Raw genomic sequence first — 23,744 nt, 5'->3', positions numbered from 1 at the left:
TTTTTTTTTTGTTGTTGATCTGCATGAGCTGCTTGTAAATTTTGGAGATTAATCCTTTGTCAGTTGCTTCATTTGCAAATATTTTCTCCCATTCTGAGGGTTGTCTTTTGGTCTTGTTTATGGTTTCCTTTGCTGTGCAAAAGCTTTGAAGTTTCATTAGGTCCCATTTGTTTATTTTTGTTTTTATTTCCATTTCTGTAGGAGGTGGGTCAAAAAGGATCTTGCTGTGATTTATGTCATAGAGTGTTCTGCCTATGTTTTCCTCTAAGAGTTTGATAGTTTCTGGCCTTACATTTAGGTCTTTAATCCATTTTGAGCTTATTTTTGTGTATGGTGTTAGGGAGTGATCTAATCTCATACTTTTACATGTACCTGTCCAGTTTTCCCAGCACCACTTATTGAAGAGGCTGTCCTTTCTCCACTGTACATTCCTGCCTCCTTTATGAAAGATAAGGTGACCATATGTGCGTGGGTTTATCTCTGGGCTTTCTATCCTGTTCCATAGATCTGTATTTCTGTTTTTGTGCCAGTACCATACTGTCTTGATTACTGTAGCTTTGTAGTATAGTCTGAAGTCAGGGAGCCTGATTCCTCCAGCTCCCTTTTTCGTTCTCAAGATTGCTTTGGCTATTCGGGGTCTTTTGTGTTTCCATACAAATTGTGAAATTTTTTGTTCTAGTTCTGTGAAAAATGCCAGTGGTAGTTTGATAGGGGTTGCATTGAATCTGTAGATTGCTTTGGGTAGTAGCGTCATTTTCACAATGTTGATTCTTCCAAGTGTGGAGACTTAACTGGTTCTCAGAACAATCTGTCCTGCTCTCATAACTGTGTAAGACTCTGTCCTTCAGGTCTTTGGGGAATGTCTACCTAAGACGCTGAATTATTGGGATTTAGATGGGGCCACAGTGTTGCACAGTGTCAAGGGCACCATCGCAGTGGGTTGCCTGGAGTTGTGTGCTGCAGTGCCATCCATGTAGAGTATGATGTGAGCAGTACCCTCAGCAGCTACACAGTGAGGCTCTGGATTTGTAACCATACAAATAATCTCATTCATGCTTATTGAACTATTGCACCATATAGTCCAGGAAATAGCACAATTAGGATCGTATTTTAGGCATACTATTCAGAAAGTAAGCTTATTTTCAGCTGGCCTAAAGGATTATAGTTTTACAACATTGTTTATTGGGAAAAAGTATTCCAATTTACTATCAGGTTGAAATATATCTCAGTAATAATTCAAGTACATCTGCCTTATAATTCTTCCATTTTTCCAGGTTTTTTTACATCTGTTTTTTTACTTTACTTAATTTGAATTGCATTGTTAAATTCTAGAGAAGCTTTTTTAATGATCTTTAAAAATGAAAATATCAGTGATGTAATAGAAGAATTCTTAGTAGGCCCTTTTTAAAATGATAAATATAAATGTACCCTATCATTCAGGAACTGGAAGGAAAGAACCAGTTCAGAGGGTTTAACTGAGGGGACTGTTTACAGAGGTAGAGGGTATTGAAGAACCAAGAATAAACGGTGAGATGCCCACAGATGAACAGCGTTGAGAAATCATTCCTACACCTGGGTCTGAAGGGCAGAAGGAGGGACCACACTGCAGAGCCTGGTGAGAAGTAGGGCTGTGGAGGACTGCTGCCTGTCGGGAGCTGCTGCCTAAAGGAATATGGTCGTCCCTTTGTGTCTGCGAGGAATTGGTTCCAGAGCCCTCTGCCGTATCCGCGGATGCCGAGTCAGCCCTCTGTGTCCGTAGGTTCCACATCCACAGATCCGGTTGGTTGAATCCGTGCATGCAGAACCCGTGGTTGTTGAGGGACAACTGTACAGCTACTGGGAGAAAGAGAGCAAGTGAGGGGAGGAAAACCTCGACCTCTTCTCCCTCCTTCCAGCCTCCTGCCTGTGCTCCCTGTTGGCTGAACCCAGCTGGAAGCCAGAGAGCAAGGGAGCCCGGGAATGCCAGTCTGTAGAGGTTAGATTTGGGGGTCACAGAACAAGCCAAAGAAGAATGAAGAATGGATCTGAGGTGGCAGAGAAGAATCAGAGTAGACAATTTTTTAAAAGAACTTACCCTTTCTTTGAATGGAATAAATTCTTTTCTTCTCTTTTTTTGCCTCTACTCATGTCATCCTACCCCCATCTCTGACCACATTTAGTTTTATACTGATGGTATTTCTCATGTTGCTGCTGTCGTATAAGTTGTGACTTAAAGCGTTTCCTAAATGTAGATGATTTTAAAGAGGAAATTTTAAAAAGAGACTACTCACTTCCAAGAAGAAAATGAGCATACAGAAGTCAATGCTAGAAAATGCTCATAAATGTAAATGATTTGCTGTTTCACTGCAGTTTTCTCCAGTTACTGCAATTTAGTTCAGCAGGCATTGCTTGCGTGTCTCTCACATGCCCAGCACTTTCCCAGATGCTGCAGGAGACATCAACCAAATGGCAGATGTGTGCTCTCTGCTGTGGAGAAAGAGAAAATATTATTTATGGATCAATTACTCTGTGTCAGGCACTGTGCTGGGCATTTTACCTCCATAATCTCTCTTAATTCCTTCAGCAATATGACAGGGGTTATTGCCTATTTTCTACAGGAGGAAACAGACCAAGAAAATTATAATAAGTTGCCTAATGTCAAAAAGCTAATAAGTGACTGAACTGGGGTTTGAAGCCATGTCTCTCTGACTCCAGAGCCCACCATTCATTCATTCATCCACCCACGAGGCTAATATTTACTGAGTACCTACTAAGTGCCAGGAGCTGTTCTAGGCCCAGGAGCTATAGAGCCGTAGACAGGATTCCCGTGTACAGCAGCGCATGGTCTCCCGGGAGCCACACATGCTTTGATCCAGAGCTTGCTGATCACCGTCAGCGGTTGGTTTCTGATCTCGCGGGAAAGTAGGCAGTGAGTTCATCTGCAGAGAGTGAGCAGGCAGACGGCGAGGGTCGGGGCGGATCGAGGAGACTGGATATCCTGGAGGACGGAGTCCTGGAGGAAGGAGGTGTAACAACCAGGACACGCTAGAAGCACTGTTTCGTGAGCACTTCATGGGGCCCTGTGAATGCAAGGCTGCGCTGCTGGCGTTTCCACGCCTCATTGCAGGCCCCTTTGCTGAATATTCCAAGGTTTCACACGTGGGGTGAGTCGCATCCTTGTGAGGACTTTGTCGTAGATTTGAGGTGTTAGAGGCCTTGGCTGCACAGTGATCCCCAGGGTCCAGGGCACATGAGACAGCCTGGAGGGCCTTCCTGCAAATGGCTGAGTGGGACCCTGAGGAAGCATTAGAGGCTCCGCAGTAGGGGTTGGCCAGAGCCAGAGAATACAATGACCCTTGAACAGTGGGGGGTTGAGGGGCGCCGACCCCCGTTGCCGTCAAAAATCTGCTTATTATGCAAAAATCTGCTTTTGACTTTCCTCAAACTTAACTCCTAATAGCCTGCTATTAACCAGAAGCCTTACTGATAACCCAGTTAACACATATTTTGTATATTATATGTATTATATACTATATTCTTATAATAAGTTGAGGTAGAGAAAATAAAATGTTATTAAGAAAATTATAAGGAAGAGAAAATACAGTGAAGGTACTGGACTGTCTCTACTGATGCCGTAAGTTTATGTCATCTGTTTACAAGATGAATCATCTGTCAGTACCTACATCAGTATTGTCTTAGATGATACAAAACACTATAGGTGTTATACTAACACTAAACATCAAAAAGGAAAAGATAATGTGAAGAAGAAATTCATATTTACTTACAGGGACAAGGATTCGTGCATTGATAAGGAAGAAGCAGCGTGTGGCTGCCTTATGTCACCTGGTGTCATTGATACAATTGCTTCACCGTAGCCCAGCCGATACACTAATGAGTGAATCTTATAAAATTTTAGGGCATATTGCAGCCATATTCATCATACAGTAATGGAAACATTGGTACATTTTTTAGAAAACTACTTTGTGTTGATAGGCTGATACGCAGCTTCTCCAATTACGAGAGAGGGGCATGCTGTACAGTAATGTAATTCTTTGAAAGCAGAGTGGTAAAAGAGTAAGAATAGTAGCACATTGTTAATTTTATATTAACTGTCACTCCCCTTATGCCTGTAAAGATAGGTTCTCCACTTTAAGTCTTGCACATGATATTCTACACACAATTTAAAAATATCTATTGAAAAAATTTGCATATTAATGGACCCACACAGTTCAAATCCCTGTCGTTCAAGGGTCAGCTGTACTATCTGGTGACGTGCTGAGCCCCTACATTTGTTCCCGGGCCATTCTGACCTGGGAACCACTAATCACATGAGCGTGTGTGGGATGCTATGGAAGATTCTCTGCCTTTAAGGATGTAGTTAAGGCAGAACATGAGATGGGTAATCTTTGGAGGTGTCTTCCTTTCCTGTTCCTTTAATTCTCTTAATTGTTTATCTACCAAAGATCAGTATATTTCCTATAGCGTCTCCAGGTCTTGTCAAATTACAGTCCTCAGTAAACGTAAACTGATAATTAGAGAGAACACCACCAGTTACGCGTGTCTGCATATATGAGTCACTCCTCTAATTGTGCACTGCATCATTTAAGCGTTAGAGGTGTGACACATAGAGCAATCAATGTGATTTCATTCGCACAAAGCAAACTAAATTATATGCTGTGCCCGTCTTAGAGTAATTTTATTATTTTGTGGTGAGACAAGGCAAGAACTACACTTTTTGTTTTGTTCTAACCTTGCTTGTGTACAACGCTCATATTCATCGAAGTATTCCTAGTGGCTGCCACAAATAATGGCTGGGGGCGTAGAAGGTACGAACACAGCCAGCTCTAAAGGATGCCACCACCCTCACTTCAGCATCTGGGCCTGTGATGCCCTTTTTCCAGAAACGCTCGCCTGTCTTTGCTTCCATGACTGGACTCTTCTCTGAGTTTTTCTTCTCTGACTTAGATTTATCCATCCATTCCCAAAATGTATATTCATCAAAGATCTGTTCTTGGAGCATTTCTCTTTTCTCTATATATTCTCACACTTAGCAATTTCTTCTGACATCGTGGCTCAATGGATAGCTCTGTGTGATTGACAGCCAAAGATGTACCTCTTGCTGTCTCCCAAGTTCATGTGTTTTTTTTTTTTTTGGCTGCATTGGGTCTTCATTGCTGCGCTTCTCTAGTTGCGGCGAGCGGGGGCTACTCTTCCTTGTGGTACGCGGGCTTCTCATTGCAGAGGCTTCTCTTATTGCAGAGCACAGGCTCTAGGTGCGTGGGCTTCAGTCATTGCGGCGTGTGGGCTCAGTAGTTGTGGCTTGCGGGCTCTTGAGCGCAGGCTCAGTAGTGCTTAGTTGCTCTGCGGCATGTGGGATCTTCCTGGACCAGGACTCGAACCAGTGTCCCCTGCATTGGCTGGCAGATTCTTAACCCCTGCGCCACCAGGAAAGTCCCCAAGTTCATGTTTTTCATTTCCAGCAACCTGGATATTTTGCTGTCATCTCGAATTCAACTGAATACAGGCACACCTTGGAGATATTGTAGGTTCGGTTCCAGCCCCCTGCAATAAGGTGAATATCACAATAAAGCAAGTCACATGAAGTTTTTGGTCTCCCAGTGCATATAAAAGTTATGTCTACAATATATTGTAGTCTCTTATGTGTGCAGTAGCATTATGTCTAAAAAAACAATGCACATGCCTTAATTAAAAAATACTTTATTGTTAAAAAAATGCTAGCCATCATCTGAGCCTTCAGCGAGTTGTAAGTTTTTGGCTGGTAGAGGGTCTTGTCTTGATGCTGATGGCTACTGACTGATCAGGATGGTGGCTGCTAAAGGCTGGGGTGAGTGTGACAACTTCTTAAAAGGCAATGAGGTTTCCCTCATCGATTGACTCTTCCTTTCATGAACGATTCCTCTGTGACCTGCGATGGTGTTTGGTAGCATTTTACCCACAGTGGAACTTCTTTCAACATTGGAGTCAGTCTTCTCAAACCCTGCTGCTGCTCCATCAACTAAGTTTATGCCATATTCTAAGTTTTTTGTTGTCATTTCAACAGTCTTTGCAGCATCTTCACCAGGAGTAGATTCCATATTAAGAAACCACTTTCTTTGCTCATCCGTAAGATGCAACTCTTCAGCTGTTGAAGTTTTACCATGAGAGTGTAGCTGTTCAGTCACATCTTCAGGTTCCACTTCTAATTCTAGTTTTCTTGCTATTTCTACCGCATCTGCAGTTACTTCCCCCCTAAAGGCTTGAGCCCCTCAGAGTCATCCATGAGGCTTGGAATCAGCTTCTTCCAGACTCCTGCTAATGCTGATATTTTGACCTCTTCCCATGAATCATGAATGTTCTTAGTGGAACCTAGAATGGTGTATCCTTTCCAGAAGGTTTTCAATTGACTTTACCCAGATTCATCAAAGGAATCACCGTCTGTGATACATATACTTCTTAAACATATACTTCTTAAATAATAAGACTTGAAAGTCAAAATGACTTCTTGATCCATGGGCTGCAGAATGGATGCTGTGTTAGCAGGCATGAAAACAACATTAATCTTGTCCACCAGAGGTCTTGGGTGACTAGGTGCATTGTCCATGAACTATAATATTTTGGAAGAAACCTTTTTTTCTGAGCAGTAGGTCTCAACAGTGGGCTTAAAATATTCAGAGAACCATGTTGTAAACAGATGTGCTGTCATCCAGGCTTCGTTGCTCCATTTAGAGCAGGGGTCCCCAGGCCCCGGGCCGTGGACCGGTACCAGGCCTGTTAGGAACCGGGCCGCACAGCAGGAGGTGAGCAGTGGGCGAGCGAGCGAGGCTTCGTCTGCCGCTGGAAAAATTGCCTTCCATGAAACCGGTGCCTGGTGCCAAGAAGGTTGGGGACCCGCTGCTTTAGAGGGCAGAGTAGATTTAGCGTAATTCTTAAGGGCCCTGGGATTTGCAGAATGGTAAGTGAGCATTGGCTTTAGCTTAAAGTCACCAGCTGCATTAACCTCTAACAGGAGAGTCAGCCTGTCCTTTGAAGCCAGGCATTGACTTCTCTTCTCTAGCTATGAAAGTCCTAGATGGCCTCTTCTAATACAAGGCTATTTCGTCTACACTGAAGATCTGTTGTTTAGTGTAGCCACCTTCATGGACGGTCTCAGTTAGATCTTCCGGATAACTTGCTGCAGCTTCTGCGTCAGCACTTGCTGCTTCGCCTTGCGTTGCTGTGTTATGGAGACGGCCTCTTTCCTTAGACCTCGTGAGCCAACCTCTCCCAGCTTCAGACTCCTGCAGCTTCCTCTCCGCTCTCAGTCTTCACAGAATTGAAGAGAGTTAGGGCCTTGCTCTGGATTAGGCTTTGGCTTAGGGGAATATTGTGGCTGGTTTGATCTTCTGTCCAGATCCCTAAAACTTTCTTCATAACGCCGGTCAGCCTGTTTTGCTTTCTTACATTCACTGGAGTAGCACTTTTAATTTCCTTCAAGGACTTTTCTTTTGCATTCACAACTTGGCTGACTGACTGTTGCAAGAGGCCCAGCTTTCAGCCTATCTCAGCTTTTGACATGCCTTCCTCACTAAGCTTAATCATGTCTAGATTTTGACTTAAAGCGAGGGACGTGCGACTCTTCCTTTCACTTGAACACTTAGAGGCCATTGTAGGGTTGTTAACTGGCCTAATTTCAATATTGTCATGTCTCAGAGAAGAGAAGAGGGAGAGAGATGGGGAAACAGCCGGTTGGTAGAGCAGTCAGAACGCATACAACATTTACTGATGAAGCTCACTGTCTATATAAGATTGTCTGTAGAGCCTGAGGTTCCTGGCTCCCCAAACTGGTCACAACAGTAACATCAAAATCACTGATCACAGATCACCGTAACAAATGTCCTAATAATGAAAAAGCCTGAAATATCGTGAGAATTACCACAGAGATGCGAAGTGAGTCATTGCTGTTGGGAAAATGGTACCAATAGACTTGCTTGATACAGCCTTCCCACAAACTTTCAATTTGTAAAAATCGCAGCATCTGTGAAGCACAGTAAAGCTGAGTGCAGTAAAACGAGGTATACCTGTACTCATTGTCCAAAACCCGTTTTCTTACCTTGGTCCCTGTTTTTTGGAAGGGCACCATCTTCTCTAAGGTGGAAGAAGGAAAAGGGAGACTGAAACTGTAAGCCAGGAGAGAACTTCCTGATCTTGGAGAGGAAGTGTGGTTCATCTCAGATCGCTCCAGAGCAAAAGGAAGACAAGGGAAGGAGAAGCGAGGGTTCCTGGGGTCCTAGTATCAGTAGTTATGTTGTGGAACTTCCTGAAACAGGGACTCACTTTGTTGTGACCCACACTCCTTAATTGTACTCTTCCAGTGTCTTGGAAAGGCTGTTTACATGTAGAACCACAGAGTCATGGAACTTGAGATTCGTAAGGAACAGGTTTCTCTGCAAGTGAGAAGACTGAGCCTCAGAAGGACAGTGTAGCCAGGTGGTTAAAGACGTGGGCTTTGGAGTCAAACAGCCCTGGTTGAATCCAGTTTGGCCATCCAGTGTGTGACCTGAGGGTGAGATTAGTGTCCCCTCTCAGCTTCAGTTCCCTTGTGCGTGAAATGAGAGGGTCATGGCAGGTAAATGAGGTACTGCAGCACCCACTACGGCCTGGCATGCTCTAGTTATTACTTTGTTTCTCTTTCTGTTGGCTCCTGCTGGCATGTAAACGACAAGAAGTCAGGGTGTTTTGACTGCTTGCTCCAGCTGTATCCCCCGTGTCTAGAAAAATGCCTGGCGGACACGCAGATAGCCGCTGCATGACTCAGACAAGTGCTTAGCAGAGTGTGCAGTCCGCTGACAGTGGTGGTCGAAAAGAGCGACGGGTCGCAACCACAGAGGGCCAGAACCCAGTGTTCTGGGAAGTGCTTGGTGGCGCTTACAGGCGTTCTGGTAATTATGTTGCCAAGAAACTTTAGTGATGAATAAATGTTCTCACTAACCACCTTCCTGAAAATGGCTTGTTTTTTTTCAGTGGAGAAAAAAATTTTCATATCTTTTACTACATCTATGCTGGTTTAGCTGAAAAGAAGAAACTAGCCCATTACAAATTGCCAGAAAATAAGCCTCCCAGGTAACCCAGCAGCTTGAACTTTCATAAATAATGCTTCTACTTTTCACTTAATCACTCCTTTCACTTAATTTCAGATTTTCACCTGTCCTTTCTTTTTTTTTTTTCCAGATACCTGCAAAATGACCACATCAGAACAGTACAGGACATGATGAATAATAGTTTCTATAAATCCCAATATGAATTAATTGAGCAGTGTTTCAAAGTCATCGGTTTTACAATGGAGGTGGGTATGGAAGACATTTGAACCTCTTTAGGAAGTGTCTTTTTGTCCTCGCTGATGGTGAGAGTTAGCATTTATTGAGTGGTCCATATGCCAGATATTGTGCTAAGTGCTTTACATGGATAATTTTTAAATTACTGAAATGACCTTACGAAATAACTAGAATTATAATTTTTACTTTATACATGAGGAACCGTGTCCTTGAGATACAACTGAATTTCGTTTTGTTCTTAGTCTTTTATTTTACTTATATTTGCATCTCCCACATATATATAAAATTTTATGTAAATGCAGAAATGTGATCATGTCACACATTCCTTTTTAGTGCAGTTTTCTTTTTCTAACAACTTTATTAAGATATAATTCACATACTGTACAAATCAGCCATTTAAAAGTGTACATTTTGGGGCTTCCCTGGTGGCGCAGTGGTTGAGAGTCCGCCTGCCAATGCAGGGGACGTGGGTTCGTGCCCTGGTCCGGGAAGATCCCACACGCGGCGGAGCGGCTGGGCCCGTGAGCCATGGCCGCTGAGCCTGCGCATCCGGAGCCTGTGCTCCGCAACGGGAGAGGCCACAACAGTGAGAGGCCCGCATACCGCAAAAAAAAAAAAAAAAAGTGTACATTTTAATGACTTTTCATACAGTTACTGAGGTGTACATCCTTCCCCCTAATCACTTTGAGAATATTTTCATGTTCTAAATTTTTCACTCCAGACGAAACCTGCTAGTGATTAGCAGTTCCTCCTCATTCCCATCCCACCTCTGCTTCTGTCACTGTACATCCGTTTATTCTGGACATTTGGCATGAATTGAGTGATGCAATATGTCACCCTTTGTGACCGGCTTCTCTCATTTGACATAATGTTTTCAGGGTCCATCCGTGTTGTAGCATGTGTCAGTACTTCATTTCTTTTTATCGAGGAGTAATATTCCATTGTGTGGATATACCTCATGTTATTTGGCCATGCATCACGTGATGGGCGTTTGGGTTGTTTCCACTTTTCGGTCATTATCAATAATGCTGCTGTGATCATCCACGTCTGAGTTTTTGTGTGACATGAGTTTTCACTTCTCTTTAGGGTGTACCAAGGGTGGAAGAGCCAGGTCATAGAGTAACACAATGTTTCACCTTTAGAGGAACTACCAGACTGTGTTCCAAAGCAGCCGCACTATTTTACATTCCAACCGGCAGTGTATAAAGGTTCTGACTTCTCTCCATCTTCCCCAGCACTTATTATTATCTGTTTATAGCCATTAGAGTGGGTGTGACGTGGTGTGTCACTGTGGTTTTGGTTTGCATTTCCCTAAAGGCTTATGATGCTGAACTTCTTTTCATGTACTTACCTTTTCAGGTAGTTTATCATTTACATATCTTCTTTGAAGAAACATCTGTTCAGATTCTTTGCCAATTTTTTAATTAGGTTGTCTTTTTATTATTGAGTTGTAAGAATTCTTTGTATTGTAGATACAAGTGTCGTATGATTTGCAAAAATTTTCTCTCTTTTGTTGTCTTTTTACTTTTTTGATGGCATCCTTTGAAGCCACATTATCTGTATTACTGATTTCACTTAAAAAATATTTTTATTAACGTATTAATTTGGTTTCTTGTGTTGTTCTTTTTCTTAAGGAGAATACTTGGTTCCTCTGTTTCTTCCTTTTCCTTATTTAATAATGAAGGTATTTAAGGCTATAAATTTATCCCTGAGTAATAAAGATTTCTTTCTTTTTACTAGGTTGTTTTTTTAAGTTTTATAACAAAGTATCTTGTTTACTAGGGATTCCTGAAGGTTTTTAGAGAAGCTTTCAGACTCTGCCCTTAGCAGTTTACTGTTCGTTGTGTTGATTCAATCCTTCGATGAAAAGAACACTTCACTCGGAACATGAATCAGGCTTCTAGATGAACTCTTGCAGGAAAGTAATGTGCAATTTGTTGGATTTTAATTTCATTTTCATAAATGACACTCCTGCAACTTGAAACTGTTAGTGTGTCTGCTTATGAAGTTTACTGAAATTTCTTGGGTTATCAAATCTCTACTAAGAGCCCGAGCTAAAAATAATACCTGATTCTTCTCCAAAAGTTTGGAAAATCTTATCAGCAGGATGTAAAGTGTAGACATGCTAATAGAAGTGACCCTTGACAAGAATCATCCAAATTATGTGCCGTGAGGTTATTGAATCTAATTTTGCAGCGTGTTTTTCAGGCACTGTTGCCTCCCTTCTAAAATGGAAGGCTGTCAGCGATAAACTTTTGTCCATTTGATGCATTTGCTTACCAGAAGTTAATATTTCTAAAGCTGTACCTGTTCTCAGAATAGAGAAAAGTTTGCTGCTAAGTGCGTTTTCTCCAAATATGGAGCCTCTGCTGTTGACAGCTCTGACGATGGGTGGTCTCCCACTCTTGACTTCTCTTTGAAAGCCTTTGACTTGACCTTGGGTATCCTTGCTGCAGGCCTGAGGGAAGTATTCTTAAGACCTTGACCTTTGACCTTAGGGAGTGAGGTGTGATCTCTGCCAGCTGGGTGAGGTTGGAGAAGCAGGACAGATGAATGACTTTTTTTTTGCCTTGAAATTAGGGCCTTCAGGAGAGGTTTAAGTAAACCAGGGTGATCTATGTCCATCAGGAAACATTTCAACTTTTAGAGTTAATTTTTCTGGTGTGGGCTTTCTCCATAGCCAGGAGGAATTCAGATTTGATGGGGAGACTTCCTACCTGGCTGCCTTTACAGCCCCAGAATTTAGAGTCCTCCTTGAGTTCTGAATAAGCTTTGCTACCAAGTTTCTAGATGAACTGGTTGTGGGGAGGGGTGGGTGAGAGCTGTAGGTGCCATAGGGGACCTGGCAGGGTGCTTTCAGGACCAACTGAAACAAAATAACTACTCTGGGGACCAGAGAAGAATTATTACCATGACTTCCCAGTTTTTGCCAGAAGATGGAGAATTTTATGGACCAGAGAGAGAAGCATTACTGTAGACTCATGGGCAAGCCAGGGTTGAATGCATCCTTAGGCAGATACTCTACTCACAGGGAGTCTTGAGCTAAAGTTGAGTAACTTTTTGATTTAGAAGTAGAGGCTCCAGCTTGATCATCCTTTTTTCTGAGTGACGCATTCTTTCCGTAGATTCTTGGACCCTGGCTGGAACTTTGGCTGTCTACTCTAGAACCTGCAGCTCAAATCAGGAAACTCAGTGGTTCTGTGGTCTCTAGGCAGAAAGGAGATGATTGGGACCTTCTCTCTGTTGATGCATTAAATAGCTTTAGGCTGTAAAATGGAAAAAAAGAATCCATTTGTTTGTTAAGATTTCTGGGGGTTTTTAGGGAAGCTTGCAGACTTTGCTCTTAGCTGTAATACATTACTATGAAGAACTTTCTGCAGGTGAGACACATGCATGTTTCTTAAAGGGCCAGTATATAAATCTTAATCCCCTACTGCACTCTCACAGAAGAAAAAGAAGAAGAAAAAGAAGGAGGAGGGGGAGGAGGAGAACAAGAAGCAGCAGCAGCAGCACAGGTTGACAGGGTGACGGGATTGACGTATGAGGACAGGACAATTCGCTTGATCAGTAAAAGCCTTTGCTGGAGAGTTGGGAGAAAAATGATGAGGACAGAATAGGAGTTGAACAATTGAGAGAGTACTAAGCTTATAGAACTTACTGTGGATATCTCATGTGAAGGGTGGAGTGCTATGTGCCCTTTTTTTAGCCGTGATGTCTGGGGTGGTGGACATCATGTGACACTGAAAACTGCTGTCAACCTTACCTGACTATATTTTGGGAACAACACCAATCTGAACTCTACCGTTTGCAGTCAGAGATGACCCTAATACATTTCCTAATAAAATAGATATGGTTATTACTAGTGCCGTGTGTATGTAATTGGTTCAGCTCTGGAAGAGGAAGTCCCTGACTCGGATGGCATGAGTTTCAGCCATATTCCAAGTGACATATGACTGCCACCCAGAGATTTCAGACAAGCCATGGGAGACACTCTGGGTGATTCCACATGCCACCCTGTTCCAGACTTGGTCCCGTTCATATGCTCTGATTCTGAGGTTCCAACGCATCGTTGGTGACCACCTGGGTCTTTTGCTCTCATTCTGGCTCAAAGGACCAAGATCTTGCTCCCTCCTGAATGTTTGAGCACCACATAAAAGCCAGCTTAGCTGCATCAGGAGTGAAAATAGGATATTTGCTGCTCCAGTGGGCTGGCATGATGCTAGTTAAACTTGACTCTACCCCACCCCGAGCCCTTCCTGGCTGTGGCTGCTTTCGGTGCATCTTCCTCACTTCTTTTTGCCAAAATTCAAATTCAGATCAGCCTCCTCCCCTTCTGTTGCATCACTTTCCCTCTCCCTAACCTCCCCCCAACCCTGCCATCACCCACAGCTTGTACCTATGGAGACAAGTTGATTTAAGCACTAGCGGGTATCCTGGCTCTTAAAGCAGAAAGGGATGCAGTGAATAAAGAAAAACACAGCATCCACTCCTGTCTCCAATCCTTGGTCCTAGGCTGAATGTTGCTACTGGTAGATGCCCCTTTGGACTGCAGTCTGGCTGTATTGGTTGCCTGGTTGGGGGAAAACAGGAGAGGCTCATTGGATCTCAGAGCACCCTCCAAACGGGAAGCATGTTGTATGCCAAGCAAGCAGCTCCTGCTGCCGACCCGGGGCTGGGCCCCTTTGTAGTACTTTTCCCTGCTGTACATCATCAGAAGAGCTTATCTTCTTACCAGTTCCTTCCCCCAGAGGTTGCTATCTTAGAAGTAGGGAACCATTTTTAATTGGTTTGTTTATTACTTCCAAGTCCCAGTCGTTAGAGGCAATGTTTCACTTATATTTGCCTCAACTCCTTTCCATTGCCTGGTAGAGCAATGTTTAGTCACATTAAAATGAAACCAGTCTAGCAGTTAGCATCTAGTGACAAACATATTTCATTTATGTAAAACTGGATGTTCCAAATTTAAACATATTCAGTGTTTACTGAACATCCAAACATATAGCTTAGGTTAAAGGAAAACATAACATCTGTTTCTGGAGCTGAAGCACAATCACTGCTAAATATCTTGTGGAACTTTTAGTCCAGTTCAAGGTGACTCTCCTAGAATGTGCTGGTCTCCCCCCTAAAAGCAGAGCCTCAGAGAGTTAACAGGGCAGACTGTCCCGCTTTGGAGACAGTGGAATTGAACTGAGTGGGTGTTTACTTCCTTTTTATCCCACTAGTGATTTTTTTTAATGTCATCTCACTGGCTTGTTTGGATTTTTTTTTTTTTTTTTTTTATGTGGTACGTGGACCTCTCACTGTTGTGGCCTCTCCCGCTGCAGAGCACAGGCTCCGGACGCGCAGGCTCAGCGGCTATGGCTCACAGGCCCAGCCGCTCTGCGGCACGTGGGATCTTCCCGCACTGGGGCACGAACCCATGTCCCCTGCATTGGCAGGCGGACTCTCAACCGCTGCGCCACCAGGGAAGCCCTGGATATGTCTTTTGTCCATAGCTGCTTCAATTTCACTTTGGAAAGAGGCAACTTGCACAATCAAGTTAAATGGCTTGATTTTCACATCCTTTAATCACAGCTTGCTGCCTACACATTTTACGGCTGCACAATTTTGGTGACTCTCCAATACAGAGAGTGTCTCTCTCTCTCTCTCTTTTTCTCTCTCATTCTGTCTCTCCCCGCTTGTCTTTCTCCGGTTGGTGTCAACAGTACCCATGGTGTAGGTTTCCCTTTCAATATTTCGGGGTTTACAATTTACTTGTACATTTGTGATTCAGCACAGGCCAGGCAAAGTGACAGGCAAACCAAAATCAGATATTCTCTACAAATAACCCAAATTGGAAAACTCTTAAAACTTTTCAAAACCCATGATTTCCTAAGCCATTTTCCTGCCACAGTTTTAAGATAAATGATTAGTAGTTTTATGAGTCAACTCATTTAGAGGCAGTTTTTATTGCGTCGTGACAGGAATTTTATTTGTTTCCCTTTGTACAAAGTCACAAGTCTTTTGTCTAAGATGAGAATGCCTTTTTTTTTCCTGCTTTAATTTTGCTTACATTTCTTATAACAGTCTAAAATCACAAGCTAGTACATTTTCTTTGGATTATCAGTTATGGCTTCAGTTGTGATCAAATAATATTTGTGAAGTAAATTTTAAAGTATTTAAAGCATCACACAGTGTTGAATTTCTATGAAACACTTTATTTTTAAAAATTGGTTTTAGTCAGCATGGGAGGGGCATAAAATTCCCTTTTAGTTAGTCATTTGATAATAATTTAAAAATGATAATTTGATACCTAGTTGTCTTCATTCAACATACATAAAAAGTTACAATTCTTGAATGCCATAATTCAGCCAACATCGATGATTTGAAGAGAATGAGAGGACCAGGGAAGCCAGTTGACTTCTCTTAGTTTGACATCATAGGCTGTGGGATAACCTTGTTATGCTGGATCCTAAAGATTCTTCCCCAGCCTGTCGGCAGCCACAGGCACTGCCTTGCTGTACTCAAGGGGAGAATGATGCTAACATTTCTGTGCTGTGTTTCAGCAACTTGGAAGTGTATACAGTATACTGGCTGCAATCCTGAACGTTGGAAACATTGAATTTTCTTCTGTGGCAACCGAACACCAGATTGACAAGAGCCACATTTCTAATCATGCAGCTCTGGAGAACTGTGAGTTTTATTATCTTGCATTCAAAACTGAACTCCTAAAAAAAGTCTGATGACATACTGAAAGTGTCACATAGGGATAACTTCAAGCAGTTGTACTTTTTTGGAATCCTAAAAATGAATACTCAGATTCAATTGGTGTCAAATGGAGTTTTCAAAGTCCACTATTTAAAACAGATCTTCATGGCTACAAATTAACTAATTACTGTAGAAAACATTTCTAAAGGCTAGGCTTTCATGATTATTTTAGGAGCTATTTACATTTCAATGTAAAAACACAGAAAGCGTAGTTAAAATTTAGCAAACTGATCTGAAAAAGAGTTAAAGTTGTTATTGTGATAACAATTTGGCATCTGTTATCATTTTATAAGTAATAAAGACCTGAATATTTATTTTCGTACTGGATGGATTTTTTACACGCATTCATCTTGGCTTGATTAATTTCGGAGTCATTTTCTATGCAAGAAAAGTACATCACAGTATTTGCTTCAAATCAGCTTTTGTCTTACTGGCAGAGTTCGGTGAATTATTTTAATAATTTAAGGTTTCTCACTGATACTGTCCAGTGGCAAAGCTTTTTAATTTAGAATATACCCTAATTTTTATTTTTAGTGTTGTCATATGCCTCCACAATTCCAGATTTGTTAAAGTTTCATTCATAACCTAGGAAATAATGTTATAAAATTTTGTTTATATATTTTTTTCTGATTTATACTTACTCAGGAACAGAATGAGATGTTTTAGGATAATTTCAGAGGGCCACCCTGGTCTGGATCTGTCCCCAAATCCCCATCATCTCCATCCCACCAGCTTGGTAACACAGCAGAACAAGCGTCTGAGGTTGGCATGTAATGATTGGCAGGTACCTGGAAACCTGTTCTGGCTTTTCATATATAAGGAAACCTTAATTGGCACATAAGATATTAGGTTATCAGAAGTGGAAGGAATTGCCAGAAAGCGCCAATGATAAGATTCAAACCTCACCATCTGGTCATAATTACAAGAGTTATCAGCAGCCAACAGAATGAGTTGCAATAGAGCTATGTCGTAAATATGAGTACACTTAGAAACTACCGAACTGAAAAATGATTTTGATGATTGGAAACCCATTTCCGTATAGCAGGAGACAGTTATATGGGTCACAGAAGGTTAATGTTAATATGAATATAGTTAAAACGAATTAAAGCATTCATGGAAGATAGAAATTTTACTAATTTACATTAAAGTGATTTGTAATTAAAGTCACAAGGAATTATCTCCAAACCAGGGCCGTGTTTCCAGATGATTTTACAGGTGCATGGTTTCAATCAGGCACCAGTTTTGTCCATTCTATCCCAAAACTCTCTCCCAAATATGACCTCTTGTCTTTCTCTCCATCATCATTATTCTCATCTAAGACACATCATGTCTCACCTGCACTAAGTGACCACCCAGTTGTTCATTGCACGTTAATTCTTGAACTTTTCCAGGTTGTCCTCCACAGTTCATTCAGGAACCACTTAACACATGTATCCGTGGTGTCTCTCAGCCTTCCTCTCCTATCCTCCTTGTCCCTTTCCTTCTCCCCCTCTATCTTCCCACTTGTTCTTCTTGATTAGCTTCTCATTCCCTCTGGATAAAGACCATCAAGATGAGAACTTTGTCTTAAAAGGGGTTCTACTTAGCAGTATATCCCCAGGTAAAACACCTGGCATGTAGTAGATGTTCAATAAATAAATATATGTCAAATTAATGAATAATGGGGGAATAGAAATAGACATACCAGTCAATAGGAGACATTATTCAGAAACAGAGCGAAGTAGAATTACCAGAAAGGCATTACAAATCACTAGGGAATCAGTGTTGTAGGGACAAGCAACTGGCCGACCATTTGGAGGAGGGGGAGTTTGAATCCTTCTCATACGCCCTATACCAAAGTGTATTCCAAATGTCTATCAATTTAAATGCAAATAAGTAAATAAATACATACATACATAAATGTACAGGACAAAATGCATTTATATAATCCTGAGATGAGAAAAGACTTGAAGGACTTTATGTGCAGAAAACCAAGAGCAGAAATAATTTTTTAAGTGGATATTTGACAACATAAAAATTAAAGCTTTCATACCAAAAAAAGGAAAATAAATTAAATTGCAATGCAAATGAAAAATGAGGGAAAATACTTGCAATATATATATCAAAGCATTATTCTCTTTAAACTCTTATAAATTGATTAGGAAGAGATGAATATATCAATGAAAAATAGGCAGTTTACAAAATAAGAAAATGAAAATGTGGCAGTTTACAAAGTAAGAACCACAAATCACTAATAAAAATATGCAAAGAAGAAAGTATTCAGCTTTGCTAGGAGTCAAAGTGAAAGAAGAAAGCATTCTTTTTAAAAATAATAATCCCTGGTGTCCATGAAATTGTGTTGAAATTATTTACCTTTCATTTGGCTGGTAGGAGTACAGTTGGTTTAGAGTTTTTGAAGAGCAGCTAAATAGAATATATCAAAAGGCTTAGAAGTGTTTATATACTCAACCAATTGCTGAATTTAGGCAGTTTATGCTAAGAAAATGATACAAGACAGAAGCACAGATTCATGCCCAAAATATTCATCCTAGCATTCTTTACAATTGTGAATATATGGAAGCAACCTAAATATGCAACAATTTAAAAATTGATATGTTATTATATATGTCAGAATATTATGCAGCAAATTAAAATTATATCAACAAACAGTATTCAACAAGATGGGAAATGCTTAAGCTATTAAGATAAAATGTATGTGCAGAATAGTGGTAATAAACATGCCTAGAAGGAAAGAAACGCAGAATGTTTTCTCTGAAGGTAGGATTTGTGTATTAAGCTTATATTACTTCTACATTGTGAAAAAATATTTTGTTTTAAATAAGGTTCAACAATTTTAGCAACATAACCAAGAAATATCTTGTCCCAAGTGCTAAAACTAAATTTAAAATGTTCAAAATATTTTAAAAGGAGAACGACTGATTTGAGAAATCAGCCTGTCTGTCCTGTAATAGTTTGGGTTAAGGATGTTTATTATATTCAACAATGAGTTTTGTTCACTGAGTTAAAATTACCTGTGATATTTAATTAAATATTAAATATTTGTTCGGGCAATACGTTTTAACAAACTTTAGTCATTGACATATATAACTGAGAAATAGTAGTATGATTAAAAAGTATATGAATGTCAAGACGTTTTATGCTCGTTTGTTTCCATCTTGCAGAAGTTACTTAAAATGCATTTGTTTGGGTATATCCCTGAAGTCTAGGTAACTTTACAATTAATTTCCATGTTTTGAAAATGTGTCTATAATAGTGGCATCCAAATGATAGCAGAACTGTTCATTATGTTTTTAAATATTTTAACATAATTCAGTGAAATTGTGTTTGGCATCACCTAAACAACCACTGGTTTGTGTGGAAGGTCACTCTATCAGCCAGCTCAGTTTGGGTTGTGCTGTATTATACAACAGCCTATAGCTGACCAGTCGAGATTAGCGGAGAAAGATGATCTAGAAGAAACACAGGGCTCCTATTGAATAGGATATTCTTTTTATATTATAAAACCTTCACATGTTTATTTCATGTCATTTGAAGAAGGTGAATTAAGACATTTTCATTCTCTGGGAAACGACATCATTGTCATCATATCTTCTAACAACACATGTTTGTTTATTTTTAGCTGCTTCTTTGCTTTGCATTCAAGCAGATGAGCTACAAGAAGCTCTCACCTCCCACTGCGTGGTCACTAGAGGAGAAACCATCATACGACCCAATACTGTAGAGAAAGCTACTGACGTCAGGGATGCGACAGCGAAAACTTTATATGGACGCCTGTTTAGTTGGATAGTCAATTGCATTAACAGCTTATTGAAGCACAACGCATCACCCAGGTAAAAAACTTTATAGAACTTGTTCCCCAAACGTCAGGTGATGTAAATCTGTTTTCTAATTTACTGATTTGTCTGTGAGTCCCTTTGAAAATGTTTCTAATTGGTGTCATTTAATTATTAAACTTTTGCTTCTAGTTTAAGCTCTGCTTTATTTACTAATGGTGCCACTTCATTGCATCAGGTAGCTATAAAACTTTAAAACTGCTGGGACACAGAAACTGTAGCAACATGAATAAACATAATAGAAAGTGATTTGTTAATGTGACTTCTTACTGTCAATTTATATGTTCTTTTAATTAGAAGGTGTGCCGTGAAGCATATACCATTTTATACTTGCAGAGAATGTCTATTCAGCAGTTCTTTGTCTTTGTTTTGAGGGATTGAATTAAATTTTCAAGGCAAAGGAAAACTTCCTTTTCATAGTTTAACTCTCATTATAACCCAGCAGGGGCACATATGATCTTCAATGAAATTTGGTTAAGAAATGCTGTAGATAGCTAATAAGTGATAGAGCAAGATGTGAACAGTAGTGTTATCTGACCATAACAGATGCAAAATGCAACTTAAGTCTCCAGCCTGTCTAGTGCCTTATCTGAAATCGCAGCCACCGTTGAGTGCTCTCTGTACACCAGGGCTTGTGCCGAGATATATCCTTACATTTACATCCAAAGCTGTGTTCTCCTATAAATTATATAATCTTTAGAAATTGGTATGTGAAAAATATGGTGGATTCCTACCTTAAGATCACCTCTTTCACACTTGCTTACTAAGCATGAAAGACCATTTCATATACATTTCAGGGGTGTAATTCACTGTTATTTTTCCACTAAAATACACACCACACCATAGTATCATTCAGACTATCCAAGAGAGTTAAGAACATCGAGGAATAACGTTCTTAAGTCTCTCTCCCTCAAAATTAGTGAACAGAGGTAACCATTGTGGAGGAGCAGGGCAAAGTTGCATCTGGAATATTGAATCGTGAAATAGTATTGAATTGTATTTTAAATTATTTCATTATGATATAAATTAATATATATTTATATCTTTCTCCAGGTTACTGTTCATCCCATATTAAAAATTATGAGTGGATAATTAAAAACCAAATAACAGTTCTTTAAAATAAGTAAAATATCTTTAGCAGGATGTTTTAATTGTCCTAAAATGAGAGACTAAATACCCTTTCACTGAATTTTTGCTTTTCTGGTATGGTTTTTACTGAACACATTCATACTATATTCTGAGCGCTGGCTAGGTTTTCCCTGTGATTCATGACTCTAGGAGTAGTTTCTGTAGTACAAGGAAAATATTATACTGTCTACATATTAAAATGAATGCTACCTAGTTAATGTTCTGTGGAGGGAAACTTTTTCAATTAAGAAGATTTTCGCACAGACATATATACACTACCAAATGTAAAATAGATAGCTAGTGGGAAGCAGCCACATGGCATAGGGAGATCAGCTCGGTGCTTTGTGACCACCTAGAGGGGTGGGATAGGGAGGGTGGGAGGGAGACGCAAGAGGGAGGAAATATGGAGATATATGTATATATATATAGGTGATTCACTTTGTTATACAGCAGAAACTAACACACCATTGTAAAGCAATTATACTCCAATAAAGATGTTAAAAAATTTTTTTTAAAAAAAAAGAAAGAAAAAATGTTCACTCTATGTCCTGGTAGTAGTTTCTTAGCTAAATCACAAAAGTGACGCTGAGATACCCTGCTTTGAATTACCTCCTAAGAAAATAAATAAGAACTCAAAATAATGCCTCTTCAATCTTCCAGTGGGAATGATGATGAGCTAAGCATTGGCATTCTGGATATATTTGGCTTTGAAAATTTCAAAAAAAATTCCTTTGAGCAGCTGTGCATTAACATTGCAAATGAACAAATTCAGTTTTATTTCAATCAACATGTGTTCGCCTGGGAACAGGTAAGTTGAGGTGCTTTGTTATATATAGTATAGATGCATGCAGTGTGTGTGTTCTGTGGAGAATTGTACTATGAAGCAGGATCTAAATCATAGATTTAAAGCCTGAGACATTTAATAAAGACCAAAAAAAGGTTTCCTTTTCTCCATGCTCATTATAAAAACAAAAACAAGCCAAAAAGCTGGTATGAATTTAGTGTGTCTTGATACGTGATGCTGAGTGTACTCCACCAAAAATCACCGGACTCTTCTCCAAAACTTAGCACGTCTGAGTCCTTGCAAACAAAGAAGTTTCCTTTGGAAATTTAAGTAAGCAGATGTGTCTAGCTCTTTCTTTCTGTAGACTGCATAGCTGAAATTCTGTTTGAAATGTAAATATCCATCTAAAATGCATTAAACTTCAGAATTCCAGTTGCTAGGCAGCAGAATGCAAGATAATGGATTTGATGTAAATGCCATGAAACGGTAATTTTGTCACAGTACAATGTGTAATAATGATTCAGCTTCAAAAGTCAGAAACTCACTTGCATCGCATTTGGCAAAACGTTAGTGTTAAAATTATTTAGTTAATCAAGTCTAAAAGAAATAGTAGTATTTTATATCATTTAGTGTGCTATTTCTCCTTTAAATAATATTAAATTGTTTTGTGTTTACTGATTAAAACTGAGGTTTTTGTTTAAATTTGAGATAAATTAGAGGTACATGATGAACCTCTTTTGCTTCAAAATATTTAGCCTTATTGCAAATTTACTTTGAGATCGCATCTTGAAAACAGTGGTTGCACAAAAAATGTTTGGATTGTGACATTTCTTAGGTCAAAAAAGGGACATAAATTTAAGATTTTATCTGTGTTTGCACAGCTCTCATCTACCCCAGATTCTTGTTCATCACATACTCATTCTCTCACCCTCTCCCTCTACCCCTTCTCCACTCCTCTCCAGTAGCGCCATCCTTTGGCCTAGTTATATGATGAGATCCTTTAAAGTCTTTAAAAACAGAGCCCTTCTCCAGCCTGCTATGTCTGCAGCCATAGCCCTCCCCCTTCCCTTCATAGCCAGGCTCCTTGAAAACATATTCAACCTTCACTGTAATGTATTGATTTCTTCCCTGCCTGGGTACGTTGAGTCCGTAGTATCTGGCTACTGGAAGGGCCCTTCTTAATCTCATCACTCATTAGTATCAGAAACATTTTAGTCTCCACATTATTATTGTCAACCCTGTTGACAGACTCCTGTTTCTGGAAAATCCCTCTTTTGTCATCCCTAACACGCTTTCTGTTTCTCTTGCTCTCTGATGGGTTCCTCCTTTACTCTTCCTGCACCAGCCCATAAATCCGTGGTTCTTAACCCTGGCTACATATTTGAATCACTTGGGTAAAATCCCAGTGCTCAGATCCTATCCCAGACCCATTAAGTCAGATATCGTCGAATGAGACCTAGCTATCACTATTTTTCAAAGGTTCCCAGTCTCTTCCAATGTGCAGCCAATTACTGCCCTAAATGCGAGCTCCCAATGGCTTCCATTTTTGACCTCTTCTTATATTCACTAGGAAAGAATCTATTTCCAATATTTCAACTACTCCCTAAATGCTAGGGATGCTTCAGTCCTCACCTCCAGCCCATGCCTCTCTCTAAACCTCCCCTGATTAGGACAGCTTCCAGAACTTTATCCAGAATTGAACCCATCATCTTTCCCTCCCACTTACATTCTTTCTTAGAGAGTGACATCTCTGTCCACCAGCTTACTCGAGCCAAAAATGTTATGTTACATTTCATTTCTCATTTCTGAAATCCAAAAAATCAGTGAGACTTATTCTTACTCCTCCCTCCCCTATGGTCCAGTAAAAACATTTGACATTTGACATCACAGTGTTTAGTTTCCGTTTTTGCTCTCTCTCACTAGGCTGAAGACTCCTTGAGGTCAAGGATTGTGGGATTGTGT

The 23,744-nt window shown here is 40.2% G+C and overlaps 1 protein-coding gene across 1 annotated transcript in view; it reads left to right on the top strand.

Annotated features, from left to right (window-relative positions):
* MYO3A (myosin IIIA) overlaps positions 1-23,744 on the top strand; it is a 170,475-nt gene that overhangs the window by 77,729 nt on the left and 69,002 nt on the right. Inside the window, exons 14-18 of the mRNA XM_029236397.1 lie at positions 8,980-9,078; positions 9,187-9,301; positions 15,836-15,962; positions 19,657-19,867; positions 21,659-21,806. Coding sequence (XP_029092230.1) covers positions 8,980-9,078; positions 9,187-9,301; positions 15,836-15,962; positions 19,657-19,867; positions 21,659-21,806 — 700 coding nt within the window. The remainder of the gene's footprint in view (positions 1-8,979; positions 9,079-9,186; positions 9,302-15,835; positions 15,963-19,656; positions 19,868-21,658; positions 21,807-23,744) is intronic.

This window comes from Monodon monoceros, unplaced genomic scaffold, assembly GCF_005190385.1.
Source record: "Monodon monoceros isolate NGI ecotype Baffin Bay Population unplaced genomic scaffold, NGI_Narwhal_1 Super_Scaffold_21, whole genome shotgun sequence".
NCBI classification, from domain to species: Eukaryota; Metazoa; Chordata; class Mammalia; order Artiodactyla; family Monodontidae; genus Monodon; species Monodon monoceros.
Note: the sequence above shows the minus strand (reverse complement) of the source record. Positions and strands in the feature narration are given on the sequence as shown.